The sequence below is a fragment of the Oryza glaberrima genome, chromosome 12 (assembly GCF_000147395.1).
Source record: "Oryza glaberrima chromosome 12, OglaRS2, whole genome shotgun sequence".
Classification (NCBI taxonomy): Eukaryota; Viridiplantae; Streptophyta; class Magnoliopsida; order Poales; family Poaceae; genus Oryza; species Oryza glaberrima.
In genome coordinates, this window is record NC_068337.1 from 23,068,012 (window position 1) to 23,084,165 (window position 16,154).

Here is a 16,154-nt window from a genome sequence, read left to right on the forward strand (position 1 = left end):
GACATGGTCAAATGAGTACTAAGCTTCCATCCAATTTTGCAGTTTAGGCTCCATGACATTTGAGAAAGACTTCTCATTAAGAATGCCACATGGCTATACACAATGTACACTGTAGGTAATGAAGAAAATGTGTGCATGGTATGAATGATGGTTGAATGTAGGAACATATGAAGAGGATAGCAAAGATATAATTGTGGGCTTCCTGCATTTCATAACAGACAGGGTGTCACTCATTTCCATATCGAAGGAAGAAAAATATACATAACTTTTAAGCCAATGAGGCAGCAGAAATAAGTAGAATCAATTTCTAGCTGAAGCCTGAAGATCATATGAATTTATTGTTGCTGGCTGCAATATAGCCTGTGCCAAGTTAGGACTAGATACATCGGTTCAGAACTCTTGAAAACTAGATATATCTACAGTACACCACATGCTTGACAGGTTTTATGCGGATGAAAAATTTTCATGGTATCTCTACACAAGGCTCTTCATCTTACGCTTCAGCCACATGGTTCGAATATCTACAGTCAGTGAAAGAAAAATCTCCCGATTGCTTGGATCCAAGAAGACATCCGGTGCGAGCGACTTCTCGATCGGCGAGAGGTCTGCCATGGCGTTCATCACCTCGATGCACCGCGGAATGCTGTACCTATCAACATGGTTTTCCAGCTGTTTATTGTCTCTCTGAAACTTGGGGTCAGCATGTCCTTCCATAACATCGGATGTTCCATCCTCACTGGGCCTCCTCAAGTAGTGCCATGCCTCTCCTCGCACTTCCTCAGTAGGCCTCCTAGTGAGCTGCCATGATTCCGGCCGCACTTGGGTAAGCGGTTTTGGGTATAGATGCCCATTCATAGTCTGGACTTCGACGCCAACTAAAGTCTCCTGTTGGAATGAAGACTCTCTGGATACTGGAGATGGGGAGACAGGCGAGAGTGGTCGGTTCATATAATAATCATCTTCTTCATCGTCACTTGAGTCAGCTTCTGTTCCATTCCTTTCATTTGGTGTTGGTCCAGCAAGAATATTTTTACCATCCAAGATAACACCAACTGCAGAATATGAGCAATATTTAAATTTTAGCAACAGATTGCAATTCATACTCAAAAAAAAAAATCAAAGACTTCCTCCGTCAGGGCAAGCCATAAATGTCATCATTGGAGAATAATTGCAACAGGACATATTTGAACTTAATGTGCAGCATAAAACATGCTATTCTGGAGGCCCCGGTTTAATGAAGACATAATTCCAAAGTGTACTGACCTATACAATAACTTCAATTTGTATTTGTTGAGGTATATTGTTCCTTAAGAACAATGTACATAAAAACCAAAGCATAATGCTGCTTCTATCAGATTATTCTTTAGTATAGCCACAATTTACTACTACCTCCATCACTTAATGTATGACGTCGGTTAGTTCAAAATTGAAAAAAAAAATCAGAGGGAGTACTATTTACTTTGGTGTAGTAAAATCTAAATTACTGCATTGATTGCTGTGCAGTTTGTCGTTATTAAATATTCCTTGTATTTTGTATAGAATTTCACAGGACTGGTGGTGACAAAATACAACAAGCATATTTATCGGTTCATACTTTCATGTGCATTTAACAATTGCAGATACATATTGACAAGATCATAAGTCCAGAACTCCCTATGTCTGTGTGTGCCAGCCTGCCAGGTTCCTCCACAGCATTAGGTGTATATGTTAGATATGATAAGGTTCTATAATGTATTTTGTGATTGTGGGCCAACCAAACAGTTTATCTTGATGATGCAACAGAAGGCACCTTGTTCTACCATGATGATCAAGTTAGTTTTCCCTACAATGAGATGGCCACGGAATGAAAAGCTCCAAGTTCTACCATGATGGTTAAACTGAGACAAACAGAATTTGCCTGACAGGAAAAGGAACCAGGTCGTGCATGTAATCAAAAACAGCACAATTTTCTACCTTAACTACTGCAGCCAACAGAACTCCCTCTTTTGTTACTCTCTAATGAGCCCTACTGGGTTTGGACCATAGCAACAGGTAGACAGTCCTATCTGTGCAGATTTTGTAACTTTAGCAATAAAAAATAAAATACAAACTAGTGTTATCTCTTTGAGCCATATATTGAAAAAAAAACATTTCTGGGAGCATTAGAAGCCTAAATCTCCTGATTAGAAGGATCCTGGGATAGCTGCTACTTGTAGCCGCAAGCAAACGGTTGTAAAAATCTGCTATTTGAAACAAGATCAACCAAAATCTCCAACTCCTATAGCTGGTGCAAATCACCTTCCCAGTTATGAAACTTATGTGGTATATATCCAATTAATTCTACTTCAAACAATTGTATCTACTAAATCGGATTGGCAACACATTGTATTACCTTTTCTCCCATATGGGTTCTTGCAATCATCACATTTACAGTTGATGGAGCATCCTGCTCCTCCCTTCAAACACAGAAGAAAAACATATCCATGGTCATGAGTGGACAAAAGATGAGAAACTAACAGGATAGAGCTAGATATGAAACCTGGTAGCAGTCACAGTATTTCTTAAGGCAGCCTGACTTTTTGCAAGTGCATTTTCTTCTACCAAAGTCCATAGGGGATCTTATAAGTTGTTCCTAGAGAGATCATACCAGGAACAGTGAAACCAGGAACACAAAATAATCCAAAATAATAAGATTCTGTTTAAGAAAAATGTATACCACTGAATCTTGACCAGTCTCTAATGTTTGAACAGCTTTCAAAGGCAAGGCTGGTGTACTCCGTGGAACACCATGAATAGATTTGTTGTAACATGGATCACATCCACATGATTCAGAACAATGTGATCCAGATGCAAAACACACACAATAACTGACACAGCATAAATCAAGTGTCAGTTACAAACAGAAAGAAATGATTACTTAGCAGTAATAAACATAAAGCATGGTGTTGCACACAAGCTCTTGGCTGGCTGGAGTGCTGGACAGGGTTTGTGTCTAGGCCTGCAGGAGGTGGGATGGGGGTTTATGCAGGTGTGCTCAAACCATATCAGGATTTCCATCCTCTTTACATGCATCTCCATGCATAAAAATCCCCCCCCCCCCCCCCCTCCCCAAAACTCAGAGTGAGGTGACAAATTACATTAATGGCACTAATGTGCAGATTATCAGGAAAAACAAAATTAGCCAGTTCCTCTGAGTTGTGATTTAAGGCCCAAACTTTACAGCAAAATATAATAACAGAAACAAAAGGAGAGTAAATTTTATACCCAAAAAAAGGACCACCCTTCATAAACTATAAAGTACGTAACAACTCATTGACATGTTGTTAGTGCTACAGAATTTTTACTCTCAAGCAGGACTCAAACTAAAAGTAATCGGTCCTTCGCCAACATACGTTTCAAAAGCGTGATCATCGAAGCTAGAATTACATGAAAACTATCACAGGATTCTTTAACGATGGCAAACTATATCACCATCCGGTGAAAAAATGATACTCCAAGAGCATCCTAGAGATAGATGATACGAACAAACAAAGAGGAGCTGGACATGATAAACCCTCAATTTCTCCACCCTCTATCGTGTTATGGTAAGATCATGAGCCAATTCTACCATTAAAGAGAGAGAGAGAGAGAGAGAGAGAGAGAGAGAGAGAGTGGGAAGAGGAAAAATCTTACAGCTTAAGGCACTTGGATTTCTTGCAGCTGCACGACTTGCACCCTTCCCCTTCATCCGTCTTCCTCCTAAACATATAAAAAAATTAAACAGCAAAAACGAGTTAGCAGCACGCAACGTACCAAAAACAGGAAATCGAAGACCAAAAAACGAACGCCACCGACTTCTTCTTCTTCTCCGAGTTGCCGTTCGCCTCCACCACCGCCGCGATCGCCGCCGGCGGCACGGCGAAGGCGGCTTCCGCGGAGGCGTTCTCGGCGGGGGCGAGGAGGGCGGGGGCGGGTGCTGGTGGTGGTGGTGGTGGTGGCGGGGGAGGGGGAGGGGCGACGACGACGACGCGGTCGCGGAGGAGGGGGTCGTCGGGGTCCGATCCGGACGCCTCGAGCTGCGGCGGGGGCGGGGGCGGGGGCTTCGCGGGATCCTCCGCGGCCGACATCGGATCGGGCGACGCCTCCTCCCGCCCGATCGGCGGTGGCGGCGGCGGCGGCGAGGGGTTCGCCGTGGCGGCGAGGGGGGAGAGAGAGAGGCGGAGGCGAGGGGGAGGAGGAGGGCACGAGGCGATGCGGGATTGGAGGAGAGGCGATGCGGGGGGTGGATCGGACGGCGGGGAGCGGCTTTGAGATTCGGGTCTGGCTACGATGGATGATGGGGAATTTATTTATTTTTTTTCGCTCTCTCTCTATCTCCCAAATCGTATAAATTCCGTCCTTTAACTTCAATTCGCGAATTTTAAATTGGGGGTTGGGGATTATTGTTACGAAGATGATATTTATAGCCATATCGTTTGGCTTATTTGACGAGGAATAATCCCAACGATATGTTTGCAAACGGAAAAAATATAATTTGTGAATAAAATTTTTATATACGTATTTTTAACGATATAAAAGTAAAGGCTGAAAAATAAACTACATTGAAAATTTAAATTTTACTGATAAGTATAAACATACACGAAAAGATAAAGCTGGTATATATTCTCCGTAAAGAAAACAACTTCTAATCTATGTCTGTCAAAAGTTGGTTGTTTCTTCCACGAAGTATGTAGTGAAATTAGTTAAGAGTTCGTTTTATTTTTATTGCAATGGGATTTTGTTATTATGTTAAATTATGGGGTTTAGATTGCGTTACTTATTTTGGATGATATAATTAAATGCCGTCTTTGAATTGAACTCTCGCCCATGTATTTACGAAATTTAAATTAGAAGGGGTATGAATGAAGATGATATGTTTAGGTGGAAATAGATTAGGAGTTTGCTTTATTCGGGTTGCGATTGCGACGGGATTTGTTTTTTTTAAAAATTACGGTTTTAGATTGCGTTCACGAATAGTATAAGTACTATGTTGATGATATATGCTTTGTAAATTTGTTTAAGAGTTCGTTTTATTCGTATTGCCATGCGATTTGTTATTTGAAATTATCTTTTCGGATCGCGTTCTTTAATATCATATTTGTTGTCCTGTTGACAATCACAACTCTAATCAATCTTATTATGGTACAGCATAGCATGAGATAATGAATTACTCTATTTCCAGTTATTAGAGCGATTCGCAATTGAAAACTTTGTGATTTAAAATTTAGTACAATTTTATCACCACAGATGTGAGATCAGGTTAATGCAACATGGTAATCTGAAGACAAAACAAACAACAAATTTAGACTTGCAATGCCAGAAAAAGAACCAGCATAGTACCACTTCAGAAACATAGCCAAATCTGCAGAGCATCACTAGATTCATTACAAAGATTTTACCCCAATTCGTTAGTTTTGTCTCTTGAGGTAATGCCGTACTGGCAAACTGTTAACCAAACAAGCGAGACACGACACAGACACAGGACGTACACGGACCACGTACAAGGTAGTACCAGCGAAGTTCAGCTACAATCATTTGCACCAAATGTTCAGACGGCTCAAATCTCATGCGATATATAGAAAGAGAATTACAATGGTTCATCCATGGCATGCGGAGATGAGTGGCGGGCGCCTGCTTCTAGAAGAATGTCCCCTCTGGAGGCTGCACTAGTTTCCGGTTGTGTGATGCTGCCATCTCTTTCTTAAGTTGGGTCAAGATAGCCTCCATTGTGTACTCGCGGCGCCAATTTGACAACAGGCTGAACTTCCTTTGGTCAACCTACATTAGCTCCAAAAGATAAGTTTTAATTAATCAAATAATTGAACACAAGAGTTAGAAATAATTCTGAACCAAATTTCTCGTGTCATACCAATCCATTCTCTGGGTTTACACAGGTCATGTTGATTCTTGAGTGAAATTTTACAGTTGGTGGCCTGTCTGGGTAGTCCTTGTCGCAGAAAAGCTTCAGTTGGTATATCCGGCCCTCATGGACAGTCTATCAAAAATTCAAATGTTCGAAACCAAATATATATCAACAAGAAAGCGTCGAGCTCAGAACGCAACAGTTACATATGAAGATTATGAGTACAAGAGTAAGCAATGGAAACAAACAACTTACGTTATGGGGACCAATAATTGTGCCTGTCCAAGAACGCATGTAGATGTCGTCTGCATCATCCATTCCATAGCTTACTGATCCATCACCGATGCCCTTCTCCCCTCTCTCGAGCTCTTCTAGCAGTCTGAAGTTCCTAGGCACTGAGATAACATTTATACTAGTTAATAACACAGCTTGCTTCATAGAGCATTAAAAACACAGAACCAGGATACGATTCTCCTCCTGGTTACATCAAGAAGGTACCAAGGGCAAGTATTTTGCCAAATATCCATTCAAAAACTTAACTTGGCAAATACAAGCATCATGAACTTGTTTTAAAGTGTAAGTTCCAAACCCACTAATTTGGATTCAAACCATGAGGATTTATGTAACGAGATGAAATGGGGTCCAAGTGCCCAACTGATTGCAGTAAGTGCTAAGTAATAGACAATCATTTATGAACAGGGAAAAGACAACCGCTAACAAACTATTTTACGCTCTGACCACATAAGCGCAAAAACTGAATGAAGGCTTAGAAGGGAAAAATGTCCAGCCCAAGCATTCGACTCTAGCAATAGTCCTGGACTCCTGGTAAACTACAAGTGATAGCTTCCACCACCAGTTTGGGGCTTTAGGCAAAGCTAGTCTGTCAAACGAAAACATCGTGTATGGAGAAGGCGAGAAGCCCAATACTGCATTCTACCAATCCACAAGTAATAACTGACAACTAATGCTACCTTTCTGAAAGATCCAACATTTCCTGCTCCATGATAAGATTACAAGTACATTTAGCTGCTACTACTATCATTTTAACCGTCATTCATTCAAATAGCACACCTCGAATCCTCGATGCAATAATCGAACAGGGACAAATAGCATATGCCTCTAGTGCACCATATCATGAGGAAAACCACGAAAAACGTCTATAGTTTCCCCTTCCCTGATATATCAAGGGAGATTTCGCAATCGTCCTGAATATTAATTAATCGGTACGCAGTGTGTGCGAACCAGAACACATAGCAGCCAAATCGATCTGCCCCGATGATGGATCCACGGCAGGTGACAGCAGCGAGCGGATTGGGACCCCCCCCCCCCCCCCCCCAAAAAAAAAAAAAAAAAATCGATCCAATCAATCAATCAATCCATCCATCCATAGAGGAAACGGAGGTTCCGGGGTAGGCTCCGCGCTCGCGCTAGAGGGAGAGGAGGAGATCGGGGGGCGCGGGTCAAAGGAAGCGGATCCAGGAGAAGCTAGGGCTTACCGACGACTGCCGATGGATCTCCACTCGACGCCATCCCAGCTGAGCGCAGGCGCCGGCTTCGCGACGACAACCAGAGGCCGCAGCGGCGGATTGGCGGGACAGCGGGCGATCTCCGGCGGCGGCGGCGGAGGAGGGGTTCGCTTCCGTTCCCCTTTGGTGGTGGTGTGTGAGTGCGCGGAGACGAAGCCAACCAAAGAAGGGGGGGGAAGACGAGCCGATCCCCAGAGCCGCGACGATACGAGCCGAGCTAGGAGGAGGCAAGTGGTCAAGAGGGCGTGCGGAGGTGGGCTGGGTTGGGCCGAGGCCCGTACGGCTCCAAGCCCGGTAGGAGTTTTTGCAGCAGGATTGGGCCAGGGTTTCCTTGACAAGAAATTATTTAAAAATGAAAAAGATATTTTTGAATTTTGATAGCTTTCGTTTGATTTACCGGGTACGGTAAACCTCTCTCCTCCTCCTCGATTAAGGTAATGGTCGTTTTGGGTCTCAGTGTTTTTATAGATAGCTAGTGATAGATACGCCTCTCAAAAACGGAAGTTTTAAAATACGTGCACACACTTTGCCCTTTTGCAGTTGAACTCACATGCTCTGTACTCCAAAGTAGACACACACACGGCGGTATTGAAGCTTTGCAAGCATAAGACAAGCAAAAGGGAACAAGGTTATGAAGATCATATGACCACAGCGTCAGTAACCATTCGTGGTTGGACTTTTGTAGCCAGAGAAAATTGCATCTATACCACCAGCCTTGAGATTTGCAGACATCCAGCTTTTTTTTATGATCTTGTTTTTTTTCTCTGCACAAATCCCTGTTCCATAAAATTTTTACAGTACAAAAATGTTGCACAAGCAATTAAGCAAGTTTTCAACCGATATGGTCAAGTTCATTGAAAAACACACACACACAATTGGATTTTAAACAGAGTTGTTTCATAAGTACTATAAATAACTGCTTGTTCTCAATTACATAAAGTTTTCATAAAAGTTTTAACAGCCTGATCCCAAGTACATTACATAGATGATAACCATATCAAAGTACACAGATGACATATCTCTTCTTTTCAACACAACACATTGATGATAGATGTCTTTCAGATGAAGCGTGAAATGATACATACGAACAGGGATGGGCAACTCAAACAATGACAGATAGTCGACAAGTCCGGGCATAATTATTAGCACACCTCCTGTCACAGGAGGCTCTTGATGGGGGCGTAATTTTTGGACATCTTTTGGTACGTGTACACGTACTGGATTATTATTGGGCATTTCACTCTCGAGAAAGCACGGGAAAACTTCAGCCTCTGAACAGAAACTTGCCGAAACAAAACTCCCTTGGTTGATCATCAAACTTAGAGCATGATAGAACCAACCCTGATGCAGACTGAGATGTTGGCGATCTGGTCCTCTGAGGAACCATAAATAAACAAGGATATAACCTACACGATCGTAGGTAGTTATTTAGCTGAGCATAGATTGGACATAGCATTATGATCATCATCAAACAAAGGCAAATGAGAGAGAGAGAGAGATGTTTTTACCTCAAGCACTAAATTTTGTTGTGTTCAAGGAGCTAGCGAACTAGTGTTTGGATCCTCGTTAGTAATGTCGCCACCAAGAGAAGGGAATGAAGGGATGGACTTGAGAATCAACTTCCTGCCGCTCTTGCAGATCGGAGACAATCCGGTACCAATGCGAGGGGGAGAGACCCTCTTTTTATTAGGTGACACGACCTTGACAGAAGTTTGAGGGGATGATTCCCCTTTTAGGACATTTGATGTACCATCCCCGAGCATCATTTCTGCGTAGCTTTCGAATGGAGAGAGTAGAATGTCAGACTTCAGGTGTCCTTCAAGTCGAGAAGAATATCCACCAAGCTTCGTCGACGATCTTGGCTTCTTGGAGCTCAAAGGTGGAAGAGCAACCAAGGGTCTAGGAAGAAGATTAGAAGAACAAAAGAAAACTGACATTTTAGCATTTTACAGAAGAGATTGAATCCACAGTAACATGAGTAATTGTACGAGGCAGACCTGTAATCCACAACTGAAGGTGTTGCCAGCACACTCTCAGCAGGAGTAAGGTTGATACTATCTTGATAGATAACAAGCTGCTTATCATTATCAGTGGTTTCTTCCTTCACGCCTCCATCCTTTTCTTCGCATCCATGCTTAGCTTCCTCTATGCCTAACAGTGCAACTCCTTCAATGGAAAAAGGTAGAGTACCATAAAAAACCAATAACTTATAAACCCTCGCAAAACGAAAAAGAAAGGTACCTACTAATGCTATAGTATAGGAATTGTTATGTTGAACAAAATCTGAAACAGCTATACATGATGTAGACTTGACCTACTAAGATGGTTACCATTGTCTTTACTCACTTGACAGAAGTTTGAGGGGATGATTTCCCTTTCAGGGTTCTCTATGTGCATCCCCCACAATCATTTAATTTCCAGTAAAAAAACAAATTTAATTTAAATTATTAATGATCCAACCTCCAAATTTAAGTAACTCCATCAATTCCTACAATGAAATCTTACCTAGGAAGTACATTTTCAAACAGAATAGCATGCAAGATATTCTAAGATTCCTAGTGCTCTCCTGTATTTAAATTTACAAGTTGAAAGATCAAAGCTGAACCCTCTAGAAACATATGAAATACTATTTGGAAGCAAATATGAACCTAAAGAGCACCTCCTCTCCCAACTAACCTTTCCTTTGTATCTGATATGTACATCACATAAAATACCACAGATGCAACTAATCTTGAGCAATGCATGCATTTTGCACATTTATAAAACAGGATGTCAAGATGAAACTTACCCTCCCTCCTCCCAAAAGCATTCTTACAACCCTCACATCGGCAACTCATGGAGCATCCAACACCACCCTTCATTTTTTTTTAAGAAAAGTGACAGTGAGACAAATGCCAAGGGGCTAAGAAAAGAATGTCAAATCATGACCTCGTGTAAGAGCTAGAACCTGATAACATTCACAGTATTTTTTCAAACACGATGACTTCTTACAATTGCAGCCTCTTTTGTGACGAGCAGAAGCAGGAGTTTTGTTAGAGTCATCCTATAATATAGCAAGGATTATATGAGCAGTAGCACGTAACAAAGGAGAAAGGAAGTAAAACAAAGAGAGTGGCTCTTACAGCTAATTCCTGACCAGGCTCAGTGCGAATTACTTTAGGAGCAAATGCAAGTGGATTACGAGACTCAATCTGCTCTCGAGTCGATAGAACTGTTTCCATGTTGCTAGGCTTATTCAGACAGCCTTGACACGAACAAGGTTCTGAACAAAAGACACCAGCATGAAAACACTCACAGTACCTGCATAAGAATTAGCCAACAATGACATTATATTAGAGATGATGCTTGACAGAACACATCCCAACAAGAAGACAGAACTTCTCCAGAAATATCTTGTAAATAACAAATGAAACTCTTCAAAGGAGCAATATGGAGATTCAGAAACATCTAAAATGGTTTCTTATTTTCTAATGCTAACTTAATAAAATTGCTAGACGGCTAGAGAACCAAGAGAAACCTGAACATGCAGCAAGTGCATGCCCTGCAGGTCCATGTCAACAGTATAGCAGTCTGTAATTTTGTTCATAAGAAATGGCTATCCAGAAGATCAAATTTCATGTATCAATATCAGGCCTATTGTACTAGTAATATCAGCAGAATGGTCAACTGCAAACTCAAGTATTGTGCTTTTTAGTATTTAACCATGTCTAGGAAAACAAGCAAAATGACATGTTCCACAGGCATAACACCAGCTTTCTGTTTTAGGATTGCTCATGTTGAATTGTCCTCATCATCATCAAATTTGTTGCACACATGTGAACGACAGAAAGACAATGGTGGGGCTCAACAACATTAAGAAGAAAACTGACAAGCCTAGAGAGTTATCACTTTCCTTTTGCAACAATGCTACAGTAGTGACTGTGGGTGGTCCCATTTCCCAACTGCATGAGTCCAAACCAGCCACAGGGCATTAAATTATTTTTATTGGTTTTTCACTTCTGACTATCCATTCTCCCATGCTTACCAGCCATATCGGTCTATTTAGTTTACAAATGATACCCAACTGGAAATTTGACAGCTTGTGCATTGTGACAAAAAACTTTTCTAACCATGTTTCTGAAACAAAGATTGTAGTGCCGTTTCAGAAGCTCCTAAATTTTTCAATTTTTTAATACAAAGCTACTTGCAAAAGCTTCTTTTTTGGAGGCAGGACAGAAGAAGTTTTAAAATTAACATAGCTAACTAGATTCCATGGAGCAGTACACAGTCCCAAAAACTAGCCCAGGGCAATATGTTGACATCTACAAGCTCAGGAATGTGTGACAGTTGAAGAAATGATACTGTAGATATGACTGGAAAAGGAAGCCTGAACACTGTGCATCAACTTGTCATAAATCATATATGATCAAAGCAATTATTTTCTATTATGCACTCCACCCAAAACTTGGAGTGCCTGATACACCATATATGTTTATCTCACCGCCACTACTTCATAAACAGGAAAAAAACATGGACGTGTTCATCCTAAACCTCAAGCACTAATAAACAATTGATACCTCAGACCAACCAATATCTTGACATGTTTTCACTCTGAATTAACCTGGTTGGCTTGTTGCATATTATGAGAAACAATTGAGAAAAGAAGGTGTAGAACAACTTACAGCTTCAAGCATTTTGACTTCTTACAGCTACAACGCTTGCACGACGTGCCATCACCATTGTCGAACTTGTGTCTGCATAGCATTATTGTGTTTCATGATTTGCCCAGGGAAATGGTTCTCATGACCTATAATAATGGGCATAGAAACAAAGTACCTTTTCTTCTTGGGACTACCCTGACTCGATTCACCAACATATGCAACCACGGCTGTCTGGGAGGAGTCATCATATATAGTATGTGGATCATCTGTTGGTGGAGAAGAACCAACAGCAGACGGAACATTGCTGGCTTGATTCAAAGAGGATTGAATGTCATTATGGGGAACCATTTTATCCTTTGGCACTGTGGCAAGGGCATTCAAATGCAAGCCAATACCAGGCAATGCACATGGAGGGGTCCTCAGAGTCTTTAAGTTGTTATCACTGGAACTAATCTTGCGTCTGGGTGTGGTTGAATTTGTAGAATGACGAGCTGAGGAGTTCTTTGCACCTTTATTAGCAGCTCCACTCTTTTCATTGAAAAGGCAACGTCTACGCATGCCACGTAAATTCTGTGATGACACCTACCGAAACAAGAAAACAGATTGTTTGCTTAGTTTATTACCACGACCCACAAGAATAAACATTGATACTTCAATTCAGATTAGCAATATATAAACATTGAAACTTAGGTTATCAAATTGAGCGTGTCACAAAGAAAAAAATGCATGAAGAGAAGACCTTTGTTTGCCAAATTGCTGGTTAATTTAATTTTCAAGCTCTTAATATATTGTTTATAAATGCACTGCTGCATTTAGTTAGACAAAGAATTTGCTATGATTTATCAGCAAAACCAACAAGTGAATATCTCCAATTGGGTAGTAGCAAGAAGAATACATACATTGTGGTCCATTGGCATGTAATCACTGGGCTCGTTGAGCTTGTTATTGATTTGATCATTTGGCACCAACTGGCTTTGACAAGCACCAGGGAGCATTTGGGGGGTATAATCTGTTGCACACCCTTCAACTGCCCCAGCCCAGTAAAGATGAGGATCAGGTGCAGAATTTTGTGTGTAAGAGCCACTTGGCCCATCGGTCAACAAGGTTTCACAGTAGACATTATCTGTTTGTAATGTCTCATTCACTAACTGTGTTTCTGACTCAAATGGTGGAGCTAATCTCAGCATATCACTATGTGGTTGATGTGCAAACATGTAACCCCCATCAAATGACCCAAGTTCATCCTTGTGTTGTTCAGACAGTTGGTTTTCACAAGCATTATTACCTGACTGTGATGAATCCATTTTTTCTGGTCCACACTGATCAAGTAGGACGAATTCTATGTCTGTACGGTCTTGCTCTGTAGTGGGATCCTTTTTACCATCAGTATTTTGATTCGTATCACTTTCTGCACAGCCGCCACAAAGCTGGATGGGTTGAGATGCTTTACTTGAAGTTGAATCATTTAGGTAACAAGTTATACTGCAATTTTCTGAAACAATGTTTTTGCATCTGATCATTCTAATAATAGAGCTTGTGGCCCCTGTTCGAGTTCTGACACTGTTCGGAGAGTGCGATTCTCGAGAAAGTTGAACAGAATCTTCCCTGGTTAATATGGAGATACATGTAGATATAGTAAGCTAAAGCCTAAAAGGATGAAATTACATTCAACTAGAAAATAGCATAAATTTACCTGATTGGAAGTTTAGATTCCTTTGCAGGATTGACATGTGGTGAGGCAAAGATTGAGGAAACAGGAGCCAAGTCTGATGACTTGAATAGTTGAACATTATGTGCTGAGTCTGAAGGCTTAGGTGGTGGTATAGGAGATAGGCTGTTGATGAAATTGAAGACAGGAGAGTCCTGCAGGCACAAAAAACGAATTAGAGAGTAGATTGCAAGGTTTTTCATTTGACAACAATTAAAATGGAAGGTCTTCATTTCATAATAGCTTCACGCGTATAAAAGTTAGCTTAAAGTAATAAGGCATTCTGTGAAATACTAATCCAAACGTAATGTGCGGTTTTCGATTAGTTATGGATAGCCCAAAGCAATCAAAGCCTCCTGCTTCCGCAAGCAAATACATGATTTCCCATATCTTGTTGTAGTTAAAGTCATCCCCAGATAGTCATCAGAAACAGTTTACTGTTGGTTGTTAAGGCCCTCTTTGTTTAGGCTTAGGCTTATTGGCTTATATGATTTATAAGCCGGTGGATAATGTCCTAAGTTTAGTGGTGGTGTCATACATCTAGCTCACATAAGCCAAAAAAATGTTTCTCCAACCTAGCTTTTGGCTTAACTGTGTAGTGCCTTATGGCTTCAAAAAAGCCAAACGAAAAGGCTGCTTGTTTGTTTAGGCTGACTTTTTGACTTATAAGTTGGCTTATAAGCCTAAACAAAAGGGCCTAAGTACTTTGAACAGCTTAGATCAAATAGTTGTTAGATCAAATAGTTGTTCAGTCTAGCCAGGTCAAAGTTCAGAAGCGTTCCAGAAAAAACAGGAAGTGCAAGACACGACAAAAAAAAACCAGATCCTAACTAGCACAAGGGTTCTTCCATGATCAAGTAGAATGCCCAATGGAGCTCCTCAGCTGAACCAGAATCGATCAAATCAGCGAGCATTGCATTAAGCCACAGATCTAAGCAATGGTTCCCTAAACACAAATCATCCATTTTCTCGACATTTGACATGGACAACTGAACCAAATCGAACCACACTGCTGTGAGCCACGGATCTATTGCACTTAGTTCCCCCAACTAAAACAGCCCATCTCTCTTACCAGAGCGCTCTGATAGGAAACGGAATGGATATTCAGACAAGCAAACCTGAATCGAGACTTCTAGCACGATTAGGCCCCAATCCGGAGCGGCGAATGGCCGCAACATCTAGGGAGATCATGTTGATTAGACACGGAATCAAACCCCACAACATCTCCTCCTACAAAACCCCCTTCCATCCCTCAAATCCAGCACCGCGTTAAGCTCAACAATGGATGAGCAAAAACCCCTAATCCCCCCACCCAACACACCCGCTTAATCCCCCCACCAATGAACTGGACGAGCGAATCCAACCCCCCAAAAAAACAAAAATCAGAAGTAAAAATAAATAAATAAAAAACAAATAAACCGAAGCCCCAAATCGGCTCCCCCCGCAGCCGCCGCCGCCGCCGCCCCCTAACCCGAAACCCCTCCTAAAATCGACCCCAAAAAAAAAAGTCCACTCGACGAGCGAGCCCCAGCATCCCGGACCTCGACGGCCGCGGTGGCGGCGGCGGCGGCGGCGGCGGCGCGGGGGGGCCTATCCGGCGTGTCCATCTCCGGCGGCGGCGGCCACGCGGGGGATCTCCCGCATCCGCCTCCGCCTCCTCCTCGGCTGCGGCTGCTGGCGAGTGAGGAGTAGGAGGAGGAGTGCGCTGCTGCTGCTGATGCTGATGCTGCTCCACTAGTGGTTTTACTGGGCCTTTGCCCTGACACGAGGCGAGGAGGCTGCCTTCCGGTTTCTTCTCTTCTTCTCTCTTGTTATACTACATCGACGACATCCGCGTGGGTGGGTTTTCGGAGGGGGGGAGGGGGGGGGGGGGGGGGGGGGGGGGGAGGCGGCCATGGGCGGGAACCCCATATTTTCGTGGGTGGGCCCGGGTTGTCAGTGGGAGGGGTGGGTTCACGCTGACAGGTGGGGGTGGGTGTCGGTTTAATGCGTTTTTTTTTCTGGGACCAAGCTGTCAGTGGGGTTATAGATATGGTTGTGGTGGTTTGGGCCGTTTTGGGCTTTGGCTTAGGGCATTGTTGTTTTGTTGGACTGCAATAACTTCTTTCTTTTTTTTTGGTTGACTACAATGAATTGTGCTTTTGGTTCGTTTGCTTTTACAATTTCATTAGTCCTTCTTTTGGAGATTGGTGTTTTTTTAATCCTAATAAATTTATTTATGATATGATTCAAAACATGGAAATTTTACATGGGACCAACTCTGTTTGGATTTTTTTTTTATTCAGGTACTCTAGTTTCATTTTTTTTCTATCCATTCTTTTCTATGCATTCGCAAACATAAGCTTTTACTTGTGGAATTGTGAAAAAATCTGTGGGGAAAATCTATTGCGTACATGTTCATGTATCATTACTACACGCGA

At 42.0% G+C, this 16,154-nt stretch overlaps 3 protein-coding genes across 3 annotated transcripts; all 3 read right to left on the minus strand.

Moving 5' to 3' along the window:
- Nucleotides 1–291: 291 nt before the first annotated feature.
- On the minus strand, nt 292–4,185 carry LOC127756474 (uncharacterized). The gene is made up of 6 exons (XM_052281802.1): nt 3,814–4,185; nt 3,652–3,717; nt 2,696–2,846; nt 2,519–2,611; nt 2,372–2,435; nt 292–1,052 (listed from the first exon to the last, which is right to left on the minus strand). The coding sequence occupies exons 1-6, from the start codon at nt 4,083–4,085 to the stop codon at nt 475–477; spliced, it is 1,224 nt and encodes a 407-aa protein (XP_052137762.1). The 5' UTR covers nt 4,086–4,185; the 3' UTR covers nt 292–474.
- Nucleotides 4,186–5,334: 1,149 nt separating this feature from the next.
- LOC127757048 (ubiquitin-conjugating enzyme E2 variant 1C-like) lies at nt 5,335–7,582 on the minus strand. Its single transcript, XM_052282468.1, has 4 exons — nt 7,357–7,582; nt 6,116–6,255; nt 5,867–5,992; nt 5,335–5,775 (listed from the first exon to the last, which is right to left on the minus strand). Exons 1-4 carry the CDS (start codon nt 7,388–7,390, stop codon nt 5,635–5,637), a joined length of 441 nt encoding a protein of 146 aa, XP_052138428.1. The 5' UTR covers nt 7,391–7,582; the 3' UTR covers nt 5,335–5,634.
- Nucleotides 7,583–8,186: 604 nt separating this feature from the next.
- LOC127757047 (protein tesmin/TSO1-like CXC 2) lies at nt 8,187–15,532 on the minus strand. The gene is made up of 11 exons (XM_052282467.1): nt 15,276–15,532; nt 13,720–13,889; nt 12,926–13,631; nt 12,202–12,608; nt 12,048–12,119; nt 10,509–10,686; nt 10,334–10,429; nt 10,175–10,241; nt 9,384–9,552; nt 8,895–9,285; nt 8,187–8,792 (listed from the first exon to the last, which is right to left on the minus strand). The coding sequence occupies exons 1-10, from the start codon at nt 15,339–15,341 to the stop codon at nt 8,919–8,921; spliced, it is 2,298 nt and encodes a 765-aa protein (XP_052138427.1). The 5' UTR covers nt 15,342–15,532; the 3' UTR covers nt 8,187–8,792; nt 8,895–8,918.
- Between the last annotated feature and the right edge of the window lie 622 nt (nt 15,533–16,154).

Coding starts and splice junctions, on each gene's coding strand:
- LOC127757047 (XM_052282467.1), bottom strand. CDS start 15,341: ATGGACACGCCGGATAGGCCCCCCCGCGCCGCCGCCGCCGCCGCCGCC. Junction 10,242..10,333: donor AATACTGTGAATGTTATCAG/GTTCTAGCTCTT, acceptor AAAAAAATGAAG/GGTGGTGTTGGATGCTCCAT. Junction 9,553..10,174: donor TGCTTTTGGGAGGAGGGAGG/GTAAGTTTCATC, acceptor TTTCCATTGAAG/GAGTTGCACTGTTAGGCATA.
- LOC127756474 (XM_052281802.1), bottom strand. CDS start 4,085: ATGTCGGCCGCGGAGGATCCCGCGAAGCCCCCGCCCCCGCCCCCGCCG. Junction 2,436..2,518: donor AATACTGTGACTGCTACCAG/GTTTCATATCTA, acceptor CTGTGTTTGAAG/GGAGGAGCAGGATGCTCCAT. Junction 1,053..2,371: donor GAACCCATATGGGAGAAAAG/GTAATACAATGT, acceptor CATATTCTGCAG/TTGGTGTTATCTTGGATGGT.
- LOC127757048 (XM_052282468.1), bottom strand. CDS start 7,390: ATGGCGTCGAGTGGAGATCCATCGGCAGTCGTCG. Junction 6,256..7,356: donor AGATCCATCGGCAGTCGTCG/GTAAGCCCTAGC, acceptor ATGTTATCTCAG/TGCCTAGGAACTTCAGACTG. Junction 5,776..5,866: donor TAAACCCAGAGAATGGATTG/GTATGACACGAG, acceptor GAGCTAATGTAG/GTTGACCAAAGGAAGTTCAG.